Below are 21,122 nucleotides of genomic sequence, written 5' to 3' on the forward strand. Positions count from 1 at the left end.
GAAAATTTGACTCATCAGAGATGATCTTACTCCATTCCTCTACGGTCCAATCCTTATGGTCTTTTGCAAACTTCTGCTTGACTCTTCTTTGCTTCTCATTGATAAAGGGCTTTTTTCTAGCTTTGCATGACTTTAGCCCTGCCCATAGGAGCCTGTTTTGAACTGTCCTCGCCATGCACTTCGCTCCAGCTGCTATTTGCCATTCTTTTTGTAGGTTACTTGAAGTCACGCTCACTGTATCCCTCTGCAGGTAAAGCCATAATTAAACTCTTCTTTTCCTCACTCAAAGCTTTTCTTTTCAACTCTTTTACCATGCTGAACAGTAATTTTTTTATTCAAAGTACCTTTGAGGTACTACTTGCACTGTTTTTGCCATCCAGCTGGTCCTATTGCAAGAGGATAGTGAGGACCATAGCAGTGTTCTTTATACTTTTCCTCGTTAAATTAGATTTGGTTCAGATAATCACCTAATCAGTACCTCATTAAGTAAACCATTGGAGTGTTTTCAGTGTTTGGATCTGAAGGCAGGGTCCCTACCCACTACTCCACACAGAGTATATGGATAGCAAGGAACGAGTAGTGGCCTTGCAAATGTCGCTGCAATATGTAATAAATGCTTTTTACGTTACAGTTAGGTGTCGATATATTACTTATGCGCTGTACCAGCGAACCCCGTCGAAATGTGATGTTTTCAGAGAGACTGGTGCGGATAGGCGGCAATGTCGGACGTAATGCATTGGATAACATCACAACCAATCAGAATGCAGTATCTGGATTCGTCATCCTTGTCTGGTGATGTTAAACGTAAGCGACAGAGAATAACAACGTGTTTCGTGCGAGTTGATTATTTATCAGTTGTTGGTAGCTGTTTCTCATTTTCACATTTTAAGCAAATCTCTGAGCACTTCAGTTGATCTAAGATGAGTGTGTTGATGCCTCAGAAACGATATTACAGACAGCGAGCCCACTCGAATCCAATGGCAGACCACACGTTTGAATAGTGAGTAAGTCTTGAGTCCTTTTCGGCTACGTTTCTGCTGCTGTCATATGTAGCTGCTGTATGTCAAAGTTAACCTCAACTTCACATTTTAATTACGGCACAGGTTTCAGAAATAAAGAACACTTTTCTCGTAAACAGTTCCTGTGCATAAGTAGAATGAACATGCCAACTCTCCTTTCTGCCCACCTTTCTCTTACCGTCTCTGTTGTCACTGCTTCAGTACCTGAAATAAAGCTAGACAGCAGGATTTTTTAGGATTGCCGCAATTCAGATTTCCATTACCCAGCATAGGAAACCTTATATTGGGGAAAAGATGTTGGCTACTTACCAAACTGAGTTTTGCGGTATAACTGTTAATTCCGCCTACACATGAAATATACTTCCCAAAGAAGTTATGGAATTCATTCTTAAAGGTGATAAACTGTCTTTAGGGACACATCTTTAACATGGTGTCTGTGGTAGACCATACATGTTTTGTGAATGTCCTGTGATTTTGTATGATATCTTCTGTTAAGTATTATTACCTTATAATGCATTGCAAAGAAATGTTACATATTCACAATGACATATACTCTATAAATGCCAAGGTTAGGGGTAAGTTTAAGCATTGCAGCAAAGAAATTGCCACAATCAATTATGTTCCGGTGCAATCATTTATTAGAAAATTGTAGACAGACGGCTGTCTTCATCAGGTTTTCATCATGATACCCTATTTCAAATCTGTTGCCTTTGGACTCAGATGTTTCTGCCCCCCCCGCATCCCTGTACATAAAACATATGAAATGTCCTAGCTCTAAGTATACTAACCTAGCATGCAAGCATAAAATCCTACAGTGGGAAGAACAAGTATTTGATACACTGCTGATTTTGCAGGTTTTCCTACTTACAAAACCTGTAGAGGTCTGTAATTTTTATCATAGGTACTCTTCAACTATGAGAGATGGAATCGAAAACAAAAATCCAGAAAATCAAACTGTATGATTTTTAAATAATTAATTTGCATTTTATTGCATGACATAAGTATTTGATCACCTACCAACCTGTAAGAATTCCTGCTCTCACAGACCTGTTTTTCTTTAAGAAGCCCTCCTGTTCTACACTCATTACCTGTATTAACTGCACCTGTTTGAACTCGTTACCTGTATAAAAGACACCTGTCCATACACTCAATCAAACAGACTCCAACCTCTCCACAATGGCCAAAAGCAGAGAGCAGTGTAAGGACATCAGGGATAAAATTGTTGACCTGCACAAGGCTGGGATGGGCTACAGGACAATAGGCAAGCAGCTTGGTGAGAAGGCAACAACTGTTGGCGCAATTATTAGAAAATGGGTGAAGTTCATGATGAAGGTCAATCTCCCTCGGTCTGGGGCTCCATGCAAGATCTCACCTCGTGGGGCATCAATGATCATGAGGAAGGTGAGGGGTCAGCCCAGAACTACACGGCAGGACCTGGTCAATGACCTGAAGAGAGCTGGGACCACAGTCTCAAAGAACAACATTAGTAACACACTATGCCGGCATAGGTGGAAACATCATTCTTTGGGGATGCTTTTCTGCAAAGGGGACAGGACGACTGCACCGTATTGAGGGGAGGATGGATGGGGTCATGTATCACGAGATCTTGGCCAACAACCTCCTTCCCTCAGTAAGAGCTTTGAAGCTGGGTTGTGGCTGTGTCTTCCAGCATGACAATGACCCGAAACACACAGCCAGGGCAACTAAGGAGTGGCTCCGTAAGAGGCATCTCAAGGTCCTTGAGTGGCCTAGCCAGTCTCCAGACCTGTACCCAATAAAAAATCTTTGGAGGGAGCTGAAAGTCTATTGCCCAGCGACAGCCCTGAAACTTGAAGGTCTGTATGGAGGAGGAGGCCAAAATCCCTGCTACAGTGTGTTCAAACCTGGTCAAGAACTACAGGAAACATGATCTCTGTAATTGCAAAAGGTTTCTGTACCAAATATTAAGTTCTGCTTTTCTGATGTATCAAATACTTATGTCATGCAATAAAATGCGAATTAATGACTTAAAAATCATACAATGTGATTTTCTGTATTTTTGTTTTAGATTTCGTCTCTCAGTTGAAGAGTACCTATGATAACAATTTGACTTCTACATGCTTTGTAAGTGGGAAAACCTGCAAAATCGGCAGTGTATGAAACATTTGTTCTCCCCACTGTATACAATTCACATTTTATATTCTATTAGTGATACATTTGCATAACAACTTTGTTAGACACCCCAGCAAATGATCTCAGCCGAAGATTGTTGCCCAAAACACACAATGTGTAGCTCAGTTGTAGTCATCTAAATTGTAACAGTCATTGTAAAATGTGAAATCAAATTATTTAAAACGTTCATTTTTACATCTACCTTTAAAATGTTCAAGGAGTACTCCAGATATTTGTGCAACCTAAATTAGTGACTATCATATCAGCATAGATCTTGGGTTGGAGAATTAGGCAATTGTTTCTCAATTTTGCTATCAACATAGTAACATAGATCAATATGGTAAAGAAATCAATCAAGTCCTCCAGAACAATCCAAACTCTATGTTAAGTGAAATAATGAGAATATCCTGATTTCCCCAATCAACATTTGCCTACACATAAACTACTGTTTATAAACGTGTAGCTATTTTGGACACTTGACATCTTTTGTTATTTTTGCTCTTTTTGGACATTAAATTATACAAGGCCTATGAAAAAAAGGAGACGAATGACTTCAATTAGTTTTATTTGAATCGTATTACTTGTATAGATGTCAAATCCCGTTGTATGCTCATAACATCATTACCATTCAACTGCGTTACACTTAAAAGTGATTACCAACGATTTCTTTATGGTCTCTTGAATAGTAGCTGTAGATTCTTTCAAGACCATAGCTCAGTTAGTAGAGTATGGTGCTTGCAATGCCAGGTTTGGGGTTAGATTCCAGCGGTGAGTCCAGCTGCCTCACTATTGACCGGTAGTCCAGGTGTAAATGTTTTGGAGCTTACCTTCAATCAATTCAATCAACCAGTTTGAATATAAAAGAAGGAATCAACATCCCTTAAAGGGTGATCAGCAGGACCGTACAATCTCTGAGAACATTTGAGAGGTCTTGATGCTGCACAAAATGGCACCAATACTGATAAGGTTTTATCAGATTTGATTGTAAATGTAATCAGTGTTTTTTTTAAAGAGGAACAACAGTCACATGGTTGTTCCATTGAAATGTCCACTTTCCTTTGAAAACATACTGTTCTCTAAAAGTGATGTCTAAAAGTTACCTCACCCTGTCTCATTACTATTCAGCCATTACTGCTGCTTGATCCGCTGACCCGTGAGTGGCAGTAATTCGTTTTTGGTGTTGAAGCCTGCTAGGCTGCTGCACAAATGTTACAGTAGACCTAGCTAGCTATTGGAAGTCTGAGTTGCTCAACAGCTCAGTTGCTGAAGCAGGTGGTCACTAGCTTTTATAGCCAAAGAAATAACTAATCCATAGCCGCAAAGTCAGTTTTCGAGAAAATATTGTCACTTGGATAGGCATGAGGTTTACGTAGAGGTTACTTAAAATCACATCTTAACTCTTTTTCAAATTATTTTCTTTGTCAAACATTTGTACTTACCACATATAAAACTTAGCAAGCATAATATCACTAAAACATCTTGTTTAAAAAACTTATATACAGTGTATTAAAAGTGCACAACAGAAATATCATAATTGGATCACAAAAAAGTCACAACCCCTTGTAATATTAATCCTAAATTAGGATTGTAATCAATCACCTTCAAAATCACATACTAAGTTAATTGGCCAGTACCTGTGTTACATTTTTGTTATTCACATGATTTTAGTATAAATTCAGCTGTTTCTGTAGGTTACCTGTGCTGGGTAGTGAATCACAAAGCAAACGCTCAACTATGAGCACCAAGAAGCTTTCAAAGAATGAAGAGACAAAATTTTCAAAGGAGACATCTTCTTTGGAGCACGTTCAGTGCACCATAGATTAAGTGGAAGATGTGTGGCACTTTCAAACCCTGTCTAGATCAGGGTGTCCCTCCAAACTGGAATTATAAGCAGGTAAGAGATTGGTCAGACAGGATAGCAAGAGGCCAGCTGCAACTTTGTACAAAATGCAGCGGACATTTGAATGAGAACCTCATCAGGTGTTCATGTTGGCAGATATTCTAGATGTAGATTAACTCTTAAAATATTTTGTTTTAGTCTTTTTTCTTTACAAAAAAGTTGGGATGCTGAGTAAAATGGAAATAAAAACAGAATACAACGATGTGCAAATCATTTAAACCCTATATGTAATAGAAAATAGTGCGAAGAAAACATATTAAATGTTGAAAATTTGAAATGTTTTTGTTTCTTGACAAATATAGCCTATGCCCACTTTGAAATTGGTGCCAGCAACACGTTTGAAAAAAGCTGGGACAGGGATAACAAAAGACTGGAAAAGTTGTGTAAATAAATTTTTTTTAATTGGGGAACATCTCACAACTAATTAGGTTAATTGACATTTCGGTAACATGATTGGGTATAAAAAGATCATCCCAGAGAGGATAACTGCAAGGCCAAATAGTGCAACAATTTAAGAATAATGTTTTTCAGAGTAAAATTGCAAAGGGTTTGGGGATCTCATCATATACGGTACATAATATAATTTAAAGATTCAGACAATCCAGAGCATTGGTGATGGTATGGGGGTGCATTAGTGCACACGGCATGGGTGACATCTGTGAAGGCACCATTAGTGCTTATACAGGTTTTGGAGCAACATAAGCTGCCATCCCGACAACATCTTTTTCAGGGAAGGCCTTATTTCAGCAAGGCCTTATTTCAGCAAGACAATGCCAAACCACATTCTGCACATATTACAACAGCATGGCTCTTTAGTAAAATAGTCTGGGTGCTAGACTGGCCTGCCTGCAGTCCAGACCTGGCACCCATTGAAAACATTTGGAGCATTATGAAACGAAAAATACGACAAAGGTGACCCTGAACTGTTGAGCAGCTGAAATCCAATTTCAAGCTAGAATGGGAATAGATTTCATTTTCAAAACTACAGCAATTGGTTTCCTCAGTTCCCAAACGCTTACAGAGTATCGTTAGAAGAAGAAGTGATGCAACACAGTGCTAAACATACCCCTGTCCCAACGTTTGTGAAACATGTTGCTGGCATCAAAATGGGCAGATATTTTTCCTAAAAATGTTTCTCAGTTTCACCTTTTAATATGTTGTATTTGTACTATTTTCAGTTACATATAGGAATAAATGATGTGCACATCATTGCATTATGTTTATATTTGCATTTTACAGAGCATTCCAACTTTTTGGGAAACAGGGTTGTATATTAAATGCTACAAAAATGTATTTGTCCGAAATAGGCAATACTACGGATGTGACATACATACAAAACAATGCCATGTAGTTATTTGTTTTAAATGTTGTTGTTTTGTACCATAGTGAAAGTATGGCACTGGTCATTTCTCATATGTTGTCACTTCAGTGTTGGTCTACTGTTGATTTGTCTGTTGATTTCATACTCCCTTGCACCTCTTTCCCCATGCCCTCTCCTCAGCCCTGTCTGTCCTGAGGATATGGACTGGTCCCAACTTTACCCAGAGTTCTACGTTGACCAGACATTAGCCAAAGGGCCTGTACAAGTGGAGTTTGCAGACATCGGCTGTGGATATGGGGGACTTCTCGGTATGTCATGGTCTTTCATTCCTGAACATTCTGCACCATTTTTAAACATTTGGTATCGTCAATGCCTTTTTCACAGGCATCAGGCATTCTGGTCTCTGTCGTAGTAGGTCTTCCCACTGACATTTTCTGGCCTGTTTTTTCGAATGACCTCCTCTCTTCCTTTCAGTGGAGTTATCCCCACTGTTCCCCAACCAACTTATCCTTGGCCTAGAGATCCGTGTCAAAGTGTCTGATTACGTCCAGGACCGTATCCGCTCCTTACGAGCTGCCGAGACGGGCGGTTACCAGAACATCGCCTGCTTACGAAGCAATGCCATGAAGTACCTGCCAAATTTCTTCTCCAAGGGACAGGTACTTGATTTTTTCCCCCTTCTATTTATTGTTACATGTTTTTGAAAAATTCTCTTGAAATGATGATGATGATGGTGCTGTCACAAAACATTTCTGCCCAGTATTGGTAATATTTGTTTGTAGTAACAAACATTTCAAAATAATATCGCACTTGATTTTCAACATTTGTTTGTTACCTGGCCAAAGACAGTGTTAATTTTGTCACCAATGATTTTGATGTTACTCTATTAGTAAAAAAATTATTCCTAGCGAAAACTTGACAACGATTAAATAACAAATGCAAATTGTCCTTTTCATTTTACTAATGAGAAAAAGATGAGAAAATATTTCCTTGTGGGACTAGTGAACATTCAATGTAACTTCAAGCTGCTAATGTGTTCGTCAATCACATACAGAATATGGCGCAACCCTCTAATTGACTGAATGTGTTTCTGTTGTACAAGATGTTTAAGCTATGGCGCACACACTCACTGACTCTCACACAATGTGTCATTACAGTTTTGAGGACTTATTTGGGGTTAAAATGTATTTAGAAAATAAAAATTGTATAAAACAATTTTTCCAAATTTTCCAGAGTTTACAATACTTGAGGACATTTTGTTCTCACAGGAATTGTAATAAAGTACACATTTCAGTTTGATATCATGGCGTCTCTTTTAACTTAATTTATTAACTGACTTCAATTAGTGACAGCGATGCGTTTTAAAATCTTTGCTATCACATAGTTTTTTCTTGTTGTTGCTCCAATCATATCATGTTTTGCTCTGTGATTCCTCTGTATTGTTGCTTCTGTACTTTGCAGTGGTTTTTCTTTGATTAGATAAAAAAAATTATACTTCTGGTGTCACTGGAAGGCTAATTTTCTTTTATTTCAAGGAAATAGTTTTATTTACTGCTTTATTTATTTACCCCTTCTGATTGTTGAGAGAAGGAAAAAGAAATCTGAGCTGAATAGATCAATATGCGTTATAGGTATTCTTGAGCTCTGTGTTTCACAGTTTTTTTTCCTGACCTTGCAAATGGCAGTCCAACCTAATCGGTTGGTAGACCTGTTTCGAGAGATGGCCTGATCAAGGCAGTGTCTTGGTGGTGCCTTGCATCATCCACTTGATAATATATTGTATTTTGGCCATTCTCCAAAGGAGCTTGGTCTTTCTTGGTGTTCATGGTTCAGCGTTTGCTCTGCACTACTCAAAAGAGGGAACATATAGAAACGGAGGAATTTGTACTACAATTAGGGATGTACTGATAAAAACATTATTAGCTGATCATATTTGACACATTTGGCTGATTTTTATGCCAATACCAGTGTTTTCAAATTTTTGTCAAAGAACCTGAACCTTTCAGTTGAATACTACAAGCAAAAACATGCACTCCGGTCACATGATCACCCCATAGAAATTACCATGCTCTGAAATCAAATAGTAAAAAAAAAAAAAAACAAGGCTCTCACATTGTCTAAAAGGGACTTCACTCTTGTTGTCTTATGAACCAATACTTTGTTTGCGAGGTAGGACTTTTTAGGGGGAAAGAGATTTCAGAAATATGATCATATCCCTATGAAAGCACCTTTAAGCATATTGATCTTTTAATCAAGCACCACCACACTCTGGTGAATGACAAGTCCATTCAAGCACTAAAGTAGTACACTACAAAACTAGATGCTTTCACTCAGCGCACACACAAGCTGTCCTGAGCTGAAGGTAGAAGCCACCTATTTACATCCATATACTTTGAACAACGTAGGGATTACAGCCCTTTTCATACATACCCCCCCCACACACACACACTTAAGATTCTGAAAGTTTTGGGGGAAAAGTTATATAATCTTAAATACATTCATTATATAAAGTACTTGGTTGCAAATCGATTATCTTTCAAATAGATTTCTGACCAATTGTGCGTTCATCTGAAAAGCCATCACGTCTGCTTATGTAATATTTTTGGGTATTGTTGGTGTGCAGAAAATGTCACACTATAATGTAGTGTCATGCAGATTTTTCCAGATCCCTTTGTTGTATTGGTTTTATGGTTCTTTTTTATTCTCTAATGCAGTTTTGTTGAAAATCTAATACTTTATATAATGTCTGGATATAAATGTATTAAATAAAGTAAAATGTCAGAAAAATAATGTGTATTTTTCATCCAAGCAATATTCATAATTCATGCCAGGTTACACAGGTACAGAAATGGCAAAACATTTGTATTGACTTTGGCCAATTGTGTTAAAGTGCCATCTTATTGGTCTATCCCTAGTTACATCATAAATGACGACAAGTCAGCCAGTTTCAGTGCCAGAAAAACGTGCCCCCTCTGATAATGGGTGTGGAAACATGTATTTGTGCATGTGGTAGAAATAATAAGGTACAATTTAAGTTTCTGGGCAGTTTGTGTCCGACTCACCTGTGTTCCCTTCATTTTGGTCAGTTTCAAGAAAAGGGTGGGGAGTTGATGGACAGCGGAGGCAGCTCTCTTCCTTCCTTCAAGTTTGTAAATGTCAATCTTAAAGCTTCTAAAAATAACATCAACAATCGTTCAAGTATTGACAACATTAATTGAAAATCTATTAGGCCTATTACCAACTGTTAAAACCTCATTAAAATGGAACCGTTTATCATGATCCATAGGGTTAAGTATTTTGTGTTTTTAAGTCAGATCTCAGCCAGCATTTTGAGTTAAAGACTGATCTTGCCTCAAATGTTGGTTAACCTCTTGCATTGTATAAAGTAACTACGGACACTGTTATATTACACAGCTTTTTAATACATATCATAATAACCAAATGCAGCCTATCAATAGCTGCTTAAACTATAGCATGTCAACTATATAACCCTTAATACTTTTAAAAAACAATGCCATGGTCACAGAAATGACCCTTGTGCCAATACATATGGAAGGCAGTCACCTCCCAGATTTAATCATAAGAGACAAATTATGGGTACCAATACAGCAGCTTTGTTCTTTCTCTATAACCTTATAGTAACAATAGGTAATTATTTCCAAGCCTTATGTCACCACCCAGAGATTTTAGTTTATAATTAATTCCTAGTTTGGCAAATCTGGGATAACTCAACTAAGCTGACACCGTGCCAGTAACCACACGTCAGGCGTCATATCAGCAGTGCATTATACTATGCCCAAATCGCTATGTAAGATTCTAATAGTGGTGGGCTTATCTTTTTAATTTAACCCCATTAATGAGATTTAAAAAAAAGCACCCTCTTAGCACGTAACTCTGTACCAGGGCTGGGTTACTTCAATCAAATTATATCCAGTTTTTAGTAAAGTGGATTTTCAAGCACACATTCTGAACCATAGTGGAAATTACAGTTTAATGATTTGATACATTTTATCAATCCAAAACTGCTGCTTGGTGTGTTATGTTTCTGTGTTTGATCGAGGACTGCATTCTCACATTCAGCAAAGGTCACAGCAGTACATGAAATTGGGTGGAGAGCAAATTTTTTGGGAACCGGTTGTGTTTTTTAGGGCTTTTCTGAGTGTATTTGGAGTGTTCTCACACAGCCAAATATATCAGACAATAGGTATAAAAAAAAAAAGAGAGAAATGGTGACTAAGCCACACACTCTTACAACCATGTGCACAGTAATGTGAGCCCCTGAACGACATTTGTGCGCCCAATATATGCAGTATGTCTTCTGCCTCCTCCCAGTACTTTTTTTTTTGATGCAGTATTCCAGAGTACTAATTAAAGTGTGTAGTCTTCCAACTCGTGAAGACTGGAGCCTAGTCCTAAACCTCCTGAGGCAATGACGCTCCTCCATGATTATACCCACATTCTTCTGTCTTTACATGACATTATTTATTTATACTAATAAAAAACCTGAGCTATTTTTAATATTACAGCCAGACTAATAGTAGTGAGTTGTATAGATCTTGTCAGAGGCAGAGACGAGGGGAACTTTGTCTTCATAAAATCAATTTGGAGGGGATTTCCACTTTTACAACCCTAACCGCCTGGCAGCTGACGCCAAAATAATTGACTGGCCTCAGAAGTACAATAACTTGAAGAATAAGTGCACTGAAAAACTGGTTTCATACAAACAAATACTTAGTAGCCTATTTGTATTGCTTTAATAAACAGTAAAAATAGGAATAGAATGAAGAAACACGGACTTCATTAATGTTGTGGGTCTCAAATATATTCCCCCCTCTTGGACTTTTCCACATTTCGTGTTACATCATTGAAATAGATGTAATATTTTTAAAAAGTCTGTCAAAGTGAAAATAAATGACGTATTGGGACAACTGGGAATCAGTCTAGAAGAGGCCATGCTGAATATCCCGGCATGAAGGGCAGTAGACAGCGAGGCCAATGAGAGGCCTGTGGCCAGGGCGATAGCACAACATTCTGGGCCCTGTACATAGGCAGTCTCTGAGGGCCCCTCCCCTCTTTTTTTTATTTATTTATCCGACCCCAATGCAAGAGGCCGCGAATGGAAACTACATTAGCAATTTGACCACAAAGCCTAAACATTTCACTGACAAAACCTTTTAATAAAATGTTAAATATAAAGTAATAATATTGCATTCATTTTATTTACCCCCGGTAACTGCTTTATACAATTCAGGTAAGTTTTAGATTTTCGGAAAATGGATTGTAAACTAGTGATCCAGTGACTGAAGCTAGGATAGAGGTGCTGGAGGAGAAGCAGGCTGAGGTACACCCAGCAGGAGTTGGAAGACAGAGTGGCCCAGAGAGGAGTGAGACAGTGACTGACCCAACAGAGAGACCGAGTGGCCCACAGAGTAGTGAGACAGTGACTGAACCAACAGAGAGACAGAGTGACCCAGAGAGTAGTGAGACAGTGACTGAACCTACAGAGAGACAGCGTGACCCAGAGAGTAGTGGGAAAGTGACTGAACCAACAGAGAGACCGAGTGGCCCACAGAGTAGTGGGAAAGTGACTGAACCAACAGAGAGACAGAGTGACCCAGAGACTAGTGGGAAAGTGACTGAACCAACAGAGAGACAGAGTGGCCCACAGAGTAGTGAGACAGTGACTGAACCTACAGAGTTAACAGCAGTAAGCAAGGTTAACAGCGGTAAGCTAGGTCGTTTTCTTGTTAGTAACCTCTTTGCCCCATTCATTTAGTCAGCCTGTAGGAAAACATAGGACAAGTGGTTTTTATCCTGAATAACTTAAATGTAAATGATTTCATAGGACATGGATATCTGTAAAACATCTAAAAGTGTGATGCGTAATTTTGTTGATGGGCTATTCTCAGAGCATTTTGTTGCCACAATAATTATATAGGATTATAGCTACATCTAAAATGCAGAATGTGTATGCAATTTTCACAGGGCCATTGTTTTCCGCTTCATGGGAAACATTTTGGAATTTCAGGAAATTTGCATTCAAATAAAAAACATCTTTGGAGAATTTATAGGATTTCAAGATAAAAAAAAAATATATATATATATTAATAAGATGGGGAGGAGCCTCTAAAATTATTACATGGAGGGCCAACATTGCCTATCGCTGTTGCCTAGCCACGCCCTCTGACATGCCCCTGACCGCACCCATCACCTAAGCCCCTTTTTGATCCAGAAAATACCCTGTTCACTTAAGAGGCATTTATGAGAGGGTGGCAAAACCCACATCAAATCTCAGCTAGTGTTTGCTAGAAAGCATGTTTTTCTCTTTGATTAACTTTTGTGTTGGTCCGTGGCCGAAATGTAAATCCTAATTAAATCCTTTCTGATTTCATGTTGCACCACAATAGAATGGGGAAAGGTTCAAGGAGGTGCATATTTTTGAGAGACAATATATTTGCTTCTTTGCTGAGGTCATTTGAATTTGAGACACCTTTCAGTCTGTCAGGTCTCATCTGCATTCTGACCCATTTGTTTTGTCGACTTCTCTCTTTAGCTAAGTAAGATGTTCTTCCTGTTTCCTGACCCGCACTTCAAGAAGACCAAGCACAAGTGGAGGATCATCAGTCCGACTCTCTTGGCTGAGTATGCCTACACGCTGAGAGTAGGGGTAAGGGCAGTGCATGATGTATTGTGGCGGTCATTGGGGCACCTAAAGTCAACAGTGTAGGGTTGAGGTTGAGCAATGGGAAGGGTCTTCACTTGCCTTCTCCAACAGCAACACACATGGGTCGTATGAGATGAAATTGCTTGCTACATTGTATGGACGCCATGTAACTGATTTTATAGACACCCATCATCTGTTATCTGCTGTTGAGGATGAGAATGAGGGTTGGGGAACAAAGGGAGGCTGGGGGTGTGGATGAGGGGTTTTAAGGTGCTTGTGTGTGTGTAATGTGCATGAATGAATGACTGCGCTGGGCTGCAGGCTACCTGTGATGTCATCAGTACTGTCAGTGGGGCCCATGCCAGACTCTTATCTCCTCTGGGGGGTTGAGTTAGAGAGGAGAACTGTTCAAAGAATTGTGTGGCGGTTTAAAGTGGCCTGCGACATCGATCTGCCCAGAAACCACACACTGCCATCACCCCCCCCCCCCCCCCCCCCCCCGCCACCATGACTTTCCACCTACTGGCCTCGACACGAATACATGACTGAGCTAACATGCGGGTGCTGTGCAAATCTTTGCCATCACTGAGTTTTCCAAGAAAGCCCTGATTATAATTATACTATCCGTCTGTGCTCCAAAGTAAACTACAGTGACATAGCTGATAAACCCTGTCTGCGGTCTGGTTATTTCTGAGCTTGGATTAAGTGGAGATTGGGAGGCAATAAAGCATTGCATGCATCTACCATTGAAGTGGGCCGTGAATGCAAGAAAGCCCTTGCACAAAGTTGAAGCAGTACTGTAAAGAAGAGTGGCCAACCATTCCTCCCAATTGATGTAAGAGACAGTAAGATAGACAGTTACAAGAAGTGACTACATTTAAGGGGTTTCAGCCAAAGGAGGCAACAGCAGTTAGGGGTGTACTTATTTCTTCCACACTATAAAATTGCAATTCTGTGGTATTTAATAAATAAATGATTGCAAAGTATAATTTTTCTATCTGTTAAGATGTGATTCTTCTATCCGGCAATAATGTTGAAATTATAATTACATATATGTCCAAATACAGCTCTGGAAAAAATGTAGACCACTGCACCTTTTTCTTTCCTTTCCAAAAAAGTTGATAAGGAAAGTTTTGAGTGAGGAACCAAAGCGTTCAATTTGCAGTGGTTTCTTAATTTTTGCCGGAGCATATAAGCAGAGCTGGCCAAGAAGAGCGAATGTGTCTTACTGAGTGAGTTAGTGACTGACAGACCGAGTCCCCCTTGTTAAATAGCGTTGTGGTTAGAGAAGCGGACCTGTAAACTCAAGGTCCCACGTTGGTATCTCCTCACAGACAAAGGGAAGTAAGTACGTATTATGAATTATTCCGTAGACGAAAACTTTGCTGGCTAAAAACTTCAGTATCTTGATTACAGTAAGCCTTAACTAAAACTGTATACGGTTATATTGCAACTGTTTCTGAAATGTAAAAGGTCATCTTCAGTCTCGCTAGCAATTGTGGGCCGCAATAAAATGGTTTACGGTTATACGGTATTGCGACTATTTCTGGGAGATTCCATGATTCTCTCCTCTTTTCCCTTGATGAAAAAGTTAGTTAACGTCTCCTTTATTGATTGTTATTGTATCAATGTCATTCACGAATGAAAGAAAAAAGTATGTTGTTTTTCCATGAAAGACATTTTTTTTCTTATGCCATGACATGAAAGGGCTTTGGCAGACTTGCTAGCAATTGCTCAATTCTTATGACTATTCCAGTAAGTTAGTAGATACTGGTAAAGCCTATTATTGGCTAGTACGCTGTTAAAATTGCTTGTGGCAAACGCCATACAGTTCATAGACGCTATTTGTGTTGGAGGTAAACTTAGTAAGAAACGTTAGTCCGTTAAACTGTATCAATATTATTCACGAATGGCCAATTAGATATTAAAACGGCCAGTGGCAAAAGAGGATTTGTTCAGGGTAGACACAAGAGGCTATACTGACACACGTCAAATGTACAGCTCTGTGGTGTAGTGGTTAATGACACAGCCTTTCACATGGGCGACCCGGGTTTGAATCTCAAGAGGGCGAAACTTTCTATTGCGGGCTGGCTGAACTAGGCTTGCCTGGTTTCTTGTTTCCGGAGCTGTATGTTAACCAAAATAAAAAAGAGAGCTTTCCGGGGGATGACTGTACGTAGGTGTTTAATCTAAGATTTTCACATATTGTAAAAATGTAGAGTATGTAGAATGACTTTATGAATACATTTTATCTTGTTAAATTAGATGAGACAGCAAAATAACACACAATGGACAGACTAGTGAATTAGGTCTATGACTACTGTATGTTAACGCAACCTCTTGGCAAAACTGTTTATCAATAAAAATGTACCTTTCGTAAATGCAACTAATAGTGGCTCCGTCATGCCCAGTGATTAAAATGCTGAATGCATGGCAACTAAGTTTGTTCCAATATCCGTATATCTCCTGAACATTTTATTCAGTGCCTTCCTCACAATATAGTTTTGAGTATTTTGGCTCTTATTTTTAAATGAACCCGCAACTGAGATGCCCAAGACAAGTTGTTGTTCCACCTAGCTATCTTAAGGTGAAATTTTTGGCTTTGTGTTGACTGCTTTTTAATGAGGACATTGTGTTTTTGGATTCTAGGGTTTGGTGTACACCAACACAGATGTGGAGGAGGTGCATCTATGGATGGTGAAACACTTTAGTGAGCATCCACTGTTCACACAAGTCCCTGATGCAGAACTGGTATGATCAGTGTCAATTTGAAAAGTGCTTCTGCGTTTTATATTGATGTCTTGATTAGGGGTTGTATGGCTACCAGTACGTTATCAAAATTAATGGAATCTTCATGAATTATAGTGACTTTGGTCAGTTATATTTAAATAACGTTTAAAAATAAAAGGTGTATTGGTATTCCTCTTTTAAAGTCAGTGTCCAGGTTGATCTTGAGTTTCTACTGGAAGAGCTATTTTTATTTAACTATACTGTCTAATTAATTAAAAAAAACAATCGGGCTGACCCCATTTATTTGACTAGTTGGTTGTTTGGTTGTAATGCTCATGATTGAGCAAGATTTCTACAGTAACGTTTTCAAAATTGTATATTTTATTTTGAAACCCCACTTATTTTACATGTATCAGTGGACTTTGTTATTGCTAAGGTAGCAGGTCTGTCACAGCTTATCATTCTAGACCAGTGGTTCTCAAAGTGTGGGGGTGGCAAAAGATGATTTTGAGCGTTCACTCATTCAAGTGAATGAAAAAACTAAATGTAATACATAATTTAATAGGCTACCTATCAAAAATAGATTGTCTCTGTTCAGTACCAAAAAGGTGTGCATCTTAACCAATTATCATGTGCTGAAATTAGTCATTTTTGATATTGCTCAGTAATGGCAAACAACTTCTACAGTAAACGAACAAAGAATGTTTATAGTCACTATAGTCATAGTTCTTTCTAAGTAGAAGTATTGCGATACATAAACAAAAAAAAGACAAACATTTTGAGATCACTGTATAAATGTTGGAGTGAGGTTTGTTTTTCAACCAATCCAGCAAGAGAGTTAAAATTTCCTAATCTCAGCTCGTTACCAGTATAAAAGACACCTGGGAGCCAGAAATCTTTCTGATTGAGATGAGATGAAATACTTATTTTAATCATTAAAATGCAAATCAAGTTTTTATGGATTTTTTTGTTGTTCTGTCTCTCACTGTTCAAATAAACCTACCATTAAAATTATAGACTGATAATTTATGTCAGTGGGCAAATGTACAAAATCAGCAGAGGATAAAAAAAAAAAAATTCCCTCACTGTATATTCTACAGACCCTTTAACATGTTTCCTTTCTTTGGCAGGTTGATGATATCATCATCAATCGCCTGGGCACCTGCACAGAAGAGGGGAAGAAGGTACAGAGGACCGGAGGGAAGAACTACCTGGCAGTTTTCCGACGGGTGGAAGACCAAAATTAAAACCCTGCTGTTTCAGACATATCCGTGGCATGAAGTCAAAGGAAAGTTTTGCTTGCTGATAGGAGCACCAGCTATTCCTATGCAAGTCCACAGAAATGGATGACCAAAATATCTGTTATGTTTGTTATGGGATGGAGACTGGCCTGTTGGTCTTAAAATTAGGTATTACCTGATTGGTGGACAGGAACATGAATCGGTGTTTGCTGGTCCACGTTTAACTGGCCAAACTGAAACATCCATGAGGATTTTGTGATGAGATGCCCCATGTGGAATTATCATGATAAACTGTTTTAAGTATAGTTTCTTTACACTTACAAGATCAAACAATTATTATTTAGTCTACACCTGTTGCTAGTTTAACTGCAGTTGGAGAGGTTTTTGCCATTAAAGTTTGTATTGATTAATTATACTTTCGTGACAGCATGAGTAAATCTATATCTACCGCCACTTATGTATTCACTTTTTTTAATTGTGGGATGTAGTCACTTTATCCAAACATCTGCCAAATCTTGACTGATATTTTTGGTGTTTGATTAAACCTAAAAAACGTTTTACATTTTGGTTGGAAAATTTGAAAAATGCTTATTTTGGATGCAGCTTTTATTTTGCTAGTTAAATTCTGTGTTTTTATAATGTATAATGCCATTGATATCATATAATCGATTATATCAACATTTTAAACTCTGAGACGCTTAGTTTTGGGAAAATAGTCTAATTTGGCATGGATTTTAGGAACTTTAACGGAAATGTTACTACTTTATGGACATTGTGATGACCTTATTTCAATGGATGATACAGCTAATGTTATCACAAATGTCTTTGCAGACAGCTCGAAATGTGTGTGTATATATAGAAGGCTACGCTTGCTGTCTGAGATAAAATAATCAGATAACATCAGAGGAATACATTAGGTCTGTTCAAACGTGAAAGTTGAATCACGGCAGGACTTCTGTCCTTTCTATGGTATAATCATCATAATCCTGAATTATGAGCCAATGTGTTAATTCAGCCCACCGTTGACTGCGTGGTCTGATGTGTGTTGGTGGAAAAGCCAGAAACGGGACCGTGCAGGTTTTTAGAAGTGCCTGTTGAATCGCTGCAGGGTGTGTTCGCTAGGAACAGGACAGCGCACGTCTCAACAGTGGAACCCCACAGTCAGAAAACCAGGGACGGATACATTCTAAAACCTCAGGATCTCTCTTACACATTAATACAAAGAGTATAAAAATCCCCAGAAACGCAAGTATTTTTTTCTTTTGGGATTTATCACTTCAAATGACAATTTCTCGCTCTCTTGGCATTGTGCCAATCATGAATTGTCTCCCCCATCCCCTAATTAAGTAGAAGTTCCCTCTCCATGGGCTAAATTCTAACTTGAAGTGCATGTACCCTGCTCAGATGTTACTTCACATTAATGCTTGCATCCCATTGGTACTATACATTACAGTAATGTGAAAAAGTGTACCCCTTGGAAAGTTGTCTGTTTTGTAAGTATTTGGACACATGGATATTTGAGCTAAATTCCAACCACAGTCATCAATCAAGGTAACCCTATTTAACAAATCACACAAAAGTAGAACTTTGACTCCATTATGCAATTAAGATAAACAGATTTTTTTAAATCTGGAACTGTCAATGAGCAGTGTATTCCTACAACATCGTTCTTCGTCTTTTGAAAGGTTTGTGGTGGAGCATTTGCTTTGCAGGATACTACCTAACAGAGAACCTACAGAAACCAATGAATTTATCCCGATATCATGTAAATAACAACATTCTAAAACAGGTTATTTGTTACATTTGTGGTCATTTGTGATTGCTATTACAAGGGTGGGTGAAAACGTATCCACTAATGATATTTCACTTTTGTATTTATATATAATTTATTTTGGATAGTGAAACAAATCTCATGATACAAATCTCATTAATGAAATAAAAGAAAAATACTTCTGGTTTTTATTTTCTCATTCTAATCCAGACGGATATAGACCTGGGACACATGGCGAGTGCTGTTAACTACCAGGTTGAAAAAAAAAACTTTTTTTGTTTAGGCCCTTCAGGCCTGGATTTAAAGAGCCCTGATACATGACATGGAAATTTGCTATTTTCAGCCTCAACTTTTAGGTTGAACCCCACTCGCTCTGCCTTAAGTGAAAAGAGACCAGGCTGTCTAAAGTGCAGCCCCAAGGTACATTTGGGCACAGGCTTCAGCAGACCTTTACCCTTGTCAACATTACCATGGTAATGTGAAAATAGTGATTCTCACTGAAATTATTCTCAGCCAAGTGTGCCTGAAATTCACTGGCATTCCTAAAATCCAATCATCATTTCTTTGAAAATGCAGCCAGCCAACAGATTGTATTTAAATGTTCCTTTCTGTTCTTGGTATATGCACAGCTCATTCCCATACATGTACACACACACATCTCCAATAGGTTTATACACACACACAATCTCTTACCATCATCCAGACAGGCATGCAACACTAATGAAATATCACACAGTACTCTATAGCTGGGCTCTGACTGAACACAGACAGGGAGACATCTCAGGCATTATACTCGCTCTACTGCTAATTCCAGGTGATTTGGTTGTTTTGCCATATGAACCATATTGAAAACAAGCAACTGGACTTATGCATGCAGACCTATGCTCTCCAAGAGGGCCAAACCTATGCTAAAAAATCTGCTGCAAAATGAGCCCAGTTATTCCAGAGGATTTTATAGGAAACCCAACTAATGTAAAAGTGTTTGGATTGTTTTAAAATAAAAAATATCCTCTACCCAGATTTCAGCTTTTGCCCAACTAAATATAGATATGGATGTTTACTTTTTTTATGAGGAACAGAAGCATGAGGAACAGAAGCATTCCATTTTCAGTGGTCTCTTAATTTTAACCCTTCTGTTCCTCACTCAAAACCTTCCTTTTGGACTTTTCTGGAAAGGAAAGAAAAAGTTGCAGTGGTCTCTTAATTTTTTCCAGAGCTTTATAAGCAAAAATATAGCCAGTCCAAAAATTATAGTAATAATAAATAAAGCAAAAAATATACATAACACTGTACACCAGCAGTAGTTTAAAGAAAACAGTACTATAAACTAGCATTTCTTAACTTTTGATATGGCAAGTATACATGAATATACATAACATTGTAAACTAGCAGCAATTAGTAGATTTATTGAACATTATAGATACATATGACTGTAGTTAGTTTATGAATGGTGGCATAGCACACTACAATTATGTAGTAAGAATTAAGGAGACAAGTTTATTCACAGCAAGAAGATAAAGCAATAATATAACACTGTACATAGCAGCAGTTTAAAAAGAGTACTGTCAACTATAATAGCAGCAATATTGGTAGTAGTATTTAATATTATCGATATGGCAAGTATGGCAGTAATAAACATAAATGCCTGAAGATTGTGGAAGAGTTAGTCATTTAATAAAACTAACTGAAGTAAATTGTTAAGCATAGTACCTGTAAAGGCAACACATGACATAAAATGTTGGTCTTGGAATATCGTACAATTACTACAATATAGCTGTAGTTATGGTGCAATGATTTGGTGCATTCAACAGTGAATTCAATGTCTGCACTGTGAATTGGAGAACAGTAGCCAGACCGGTTTTTGATGTAACAATAAGAATATATCCGAATCACAGGCATGTGTGCTTCATCACTGAAACTTTACCAATAAAACTGGAATGATAAAACTGCTCAACCCAACCTGTAAGGATTTTTCTATCATAGATTTTTAGGAGGACTTCTTGTAAGATGGCTTTTCCTGCTTTCAGATGCTTTAGATGATTGAGAACCTTTTTTCTTTTAACTGGATGGATTAAACCTCTCACATTCCAGAATGCCCCCCAATTTACAAACAATTTTAACAGTCACCAATTCCCCCCTTGTCACCAACAACTCCTGACATCCACCCCATATTAACATAACTTTTTTATCAAACTGGATCTAAACAGAAATGATAATGTCAAGAGTGAACATGAATTAAGACTGTAACAAAGCATTTAAAATTATCTTGATTCCCAGACCACTACCTACTAAACACATAAGTATTGGTTCAAAGTTTATTATTTG

At 38.2% G+C, this 21,122-nt stretch overlaps 1 protein-coding gene across 3 annotated transcripts; it reads left to right on the plus strand.

Moving 5' to 3' along the window:
- Positions 1–786: 786 nt before the first annotated feature.
- mettl1 (methyltransferase like 1) lies at positions 787–17,698 on the plus strand. 3 transcript variants are annotated; one of them, NM_001303969.1, is given in 6 exon segments: positions 814–1,000; positions 6,572–6,699; positions 6,866–7,050; positions 12,945–13,058; positions 15,705–15,806; positions 16,916–17,478. In NM_001303969.1, coding segments are annotated over 6 exon segments (726 nt in total). In that variant the 5' UTR covers positions 814–920; the 3' UTR covers positions 17,033–17,478.
- Positions 17,699–21,122: the final 3,424 nt, after the last annotated feature.

The sequence above is a fragment of the Esox lucius genome, chromosome 17 (genome assembly GCF_011004845.1).
Source record: "Esox lucius isolate fEsoLuc1 chromosome 17, fEsoLuc1.pri, whole genome shotgun sequence".
In the NCBI taxonomy this organism is placed as follows: Eukaryota; Metazoa; Chordata; class Actinopteri; order Esociformes; family Esocidae; genus Esox; species Esox lucius.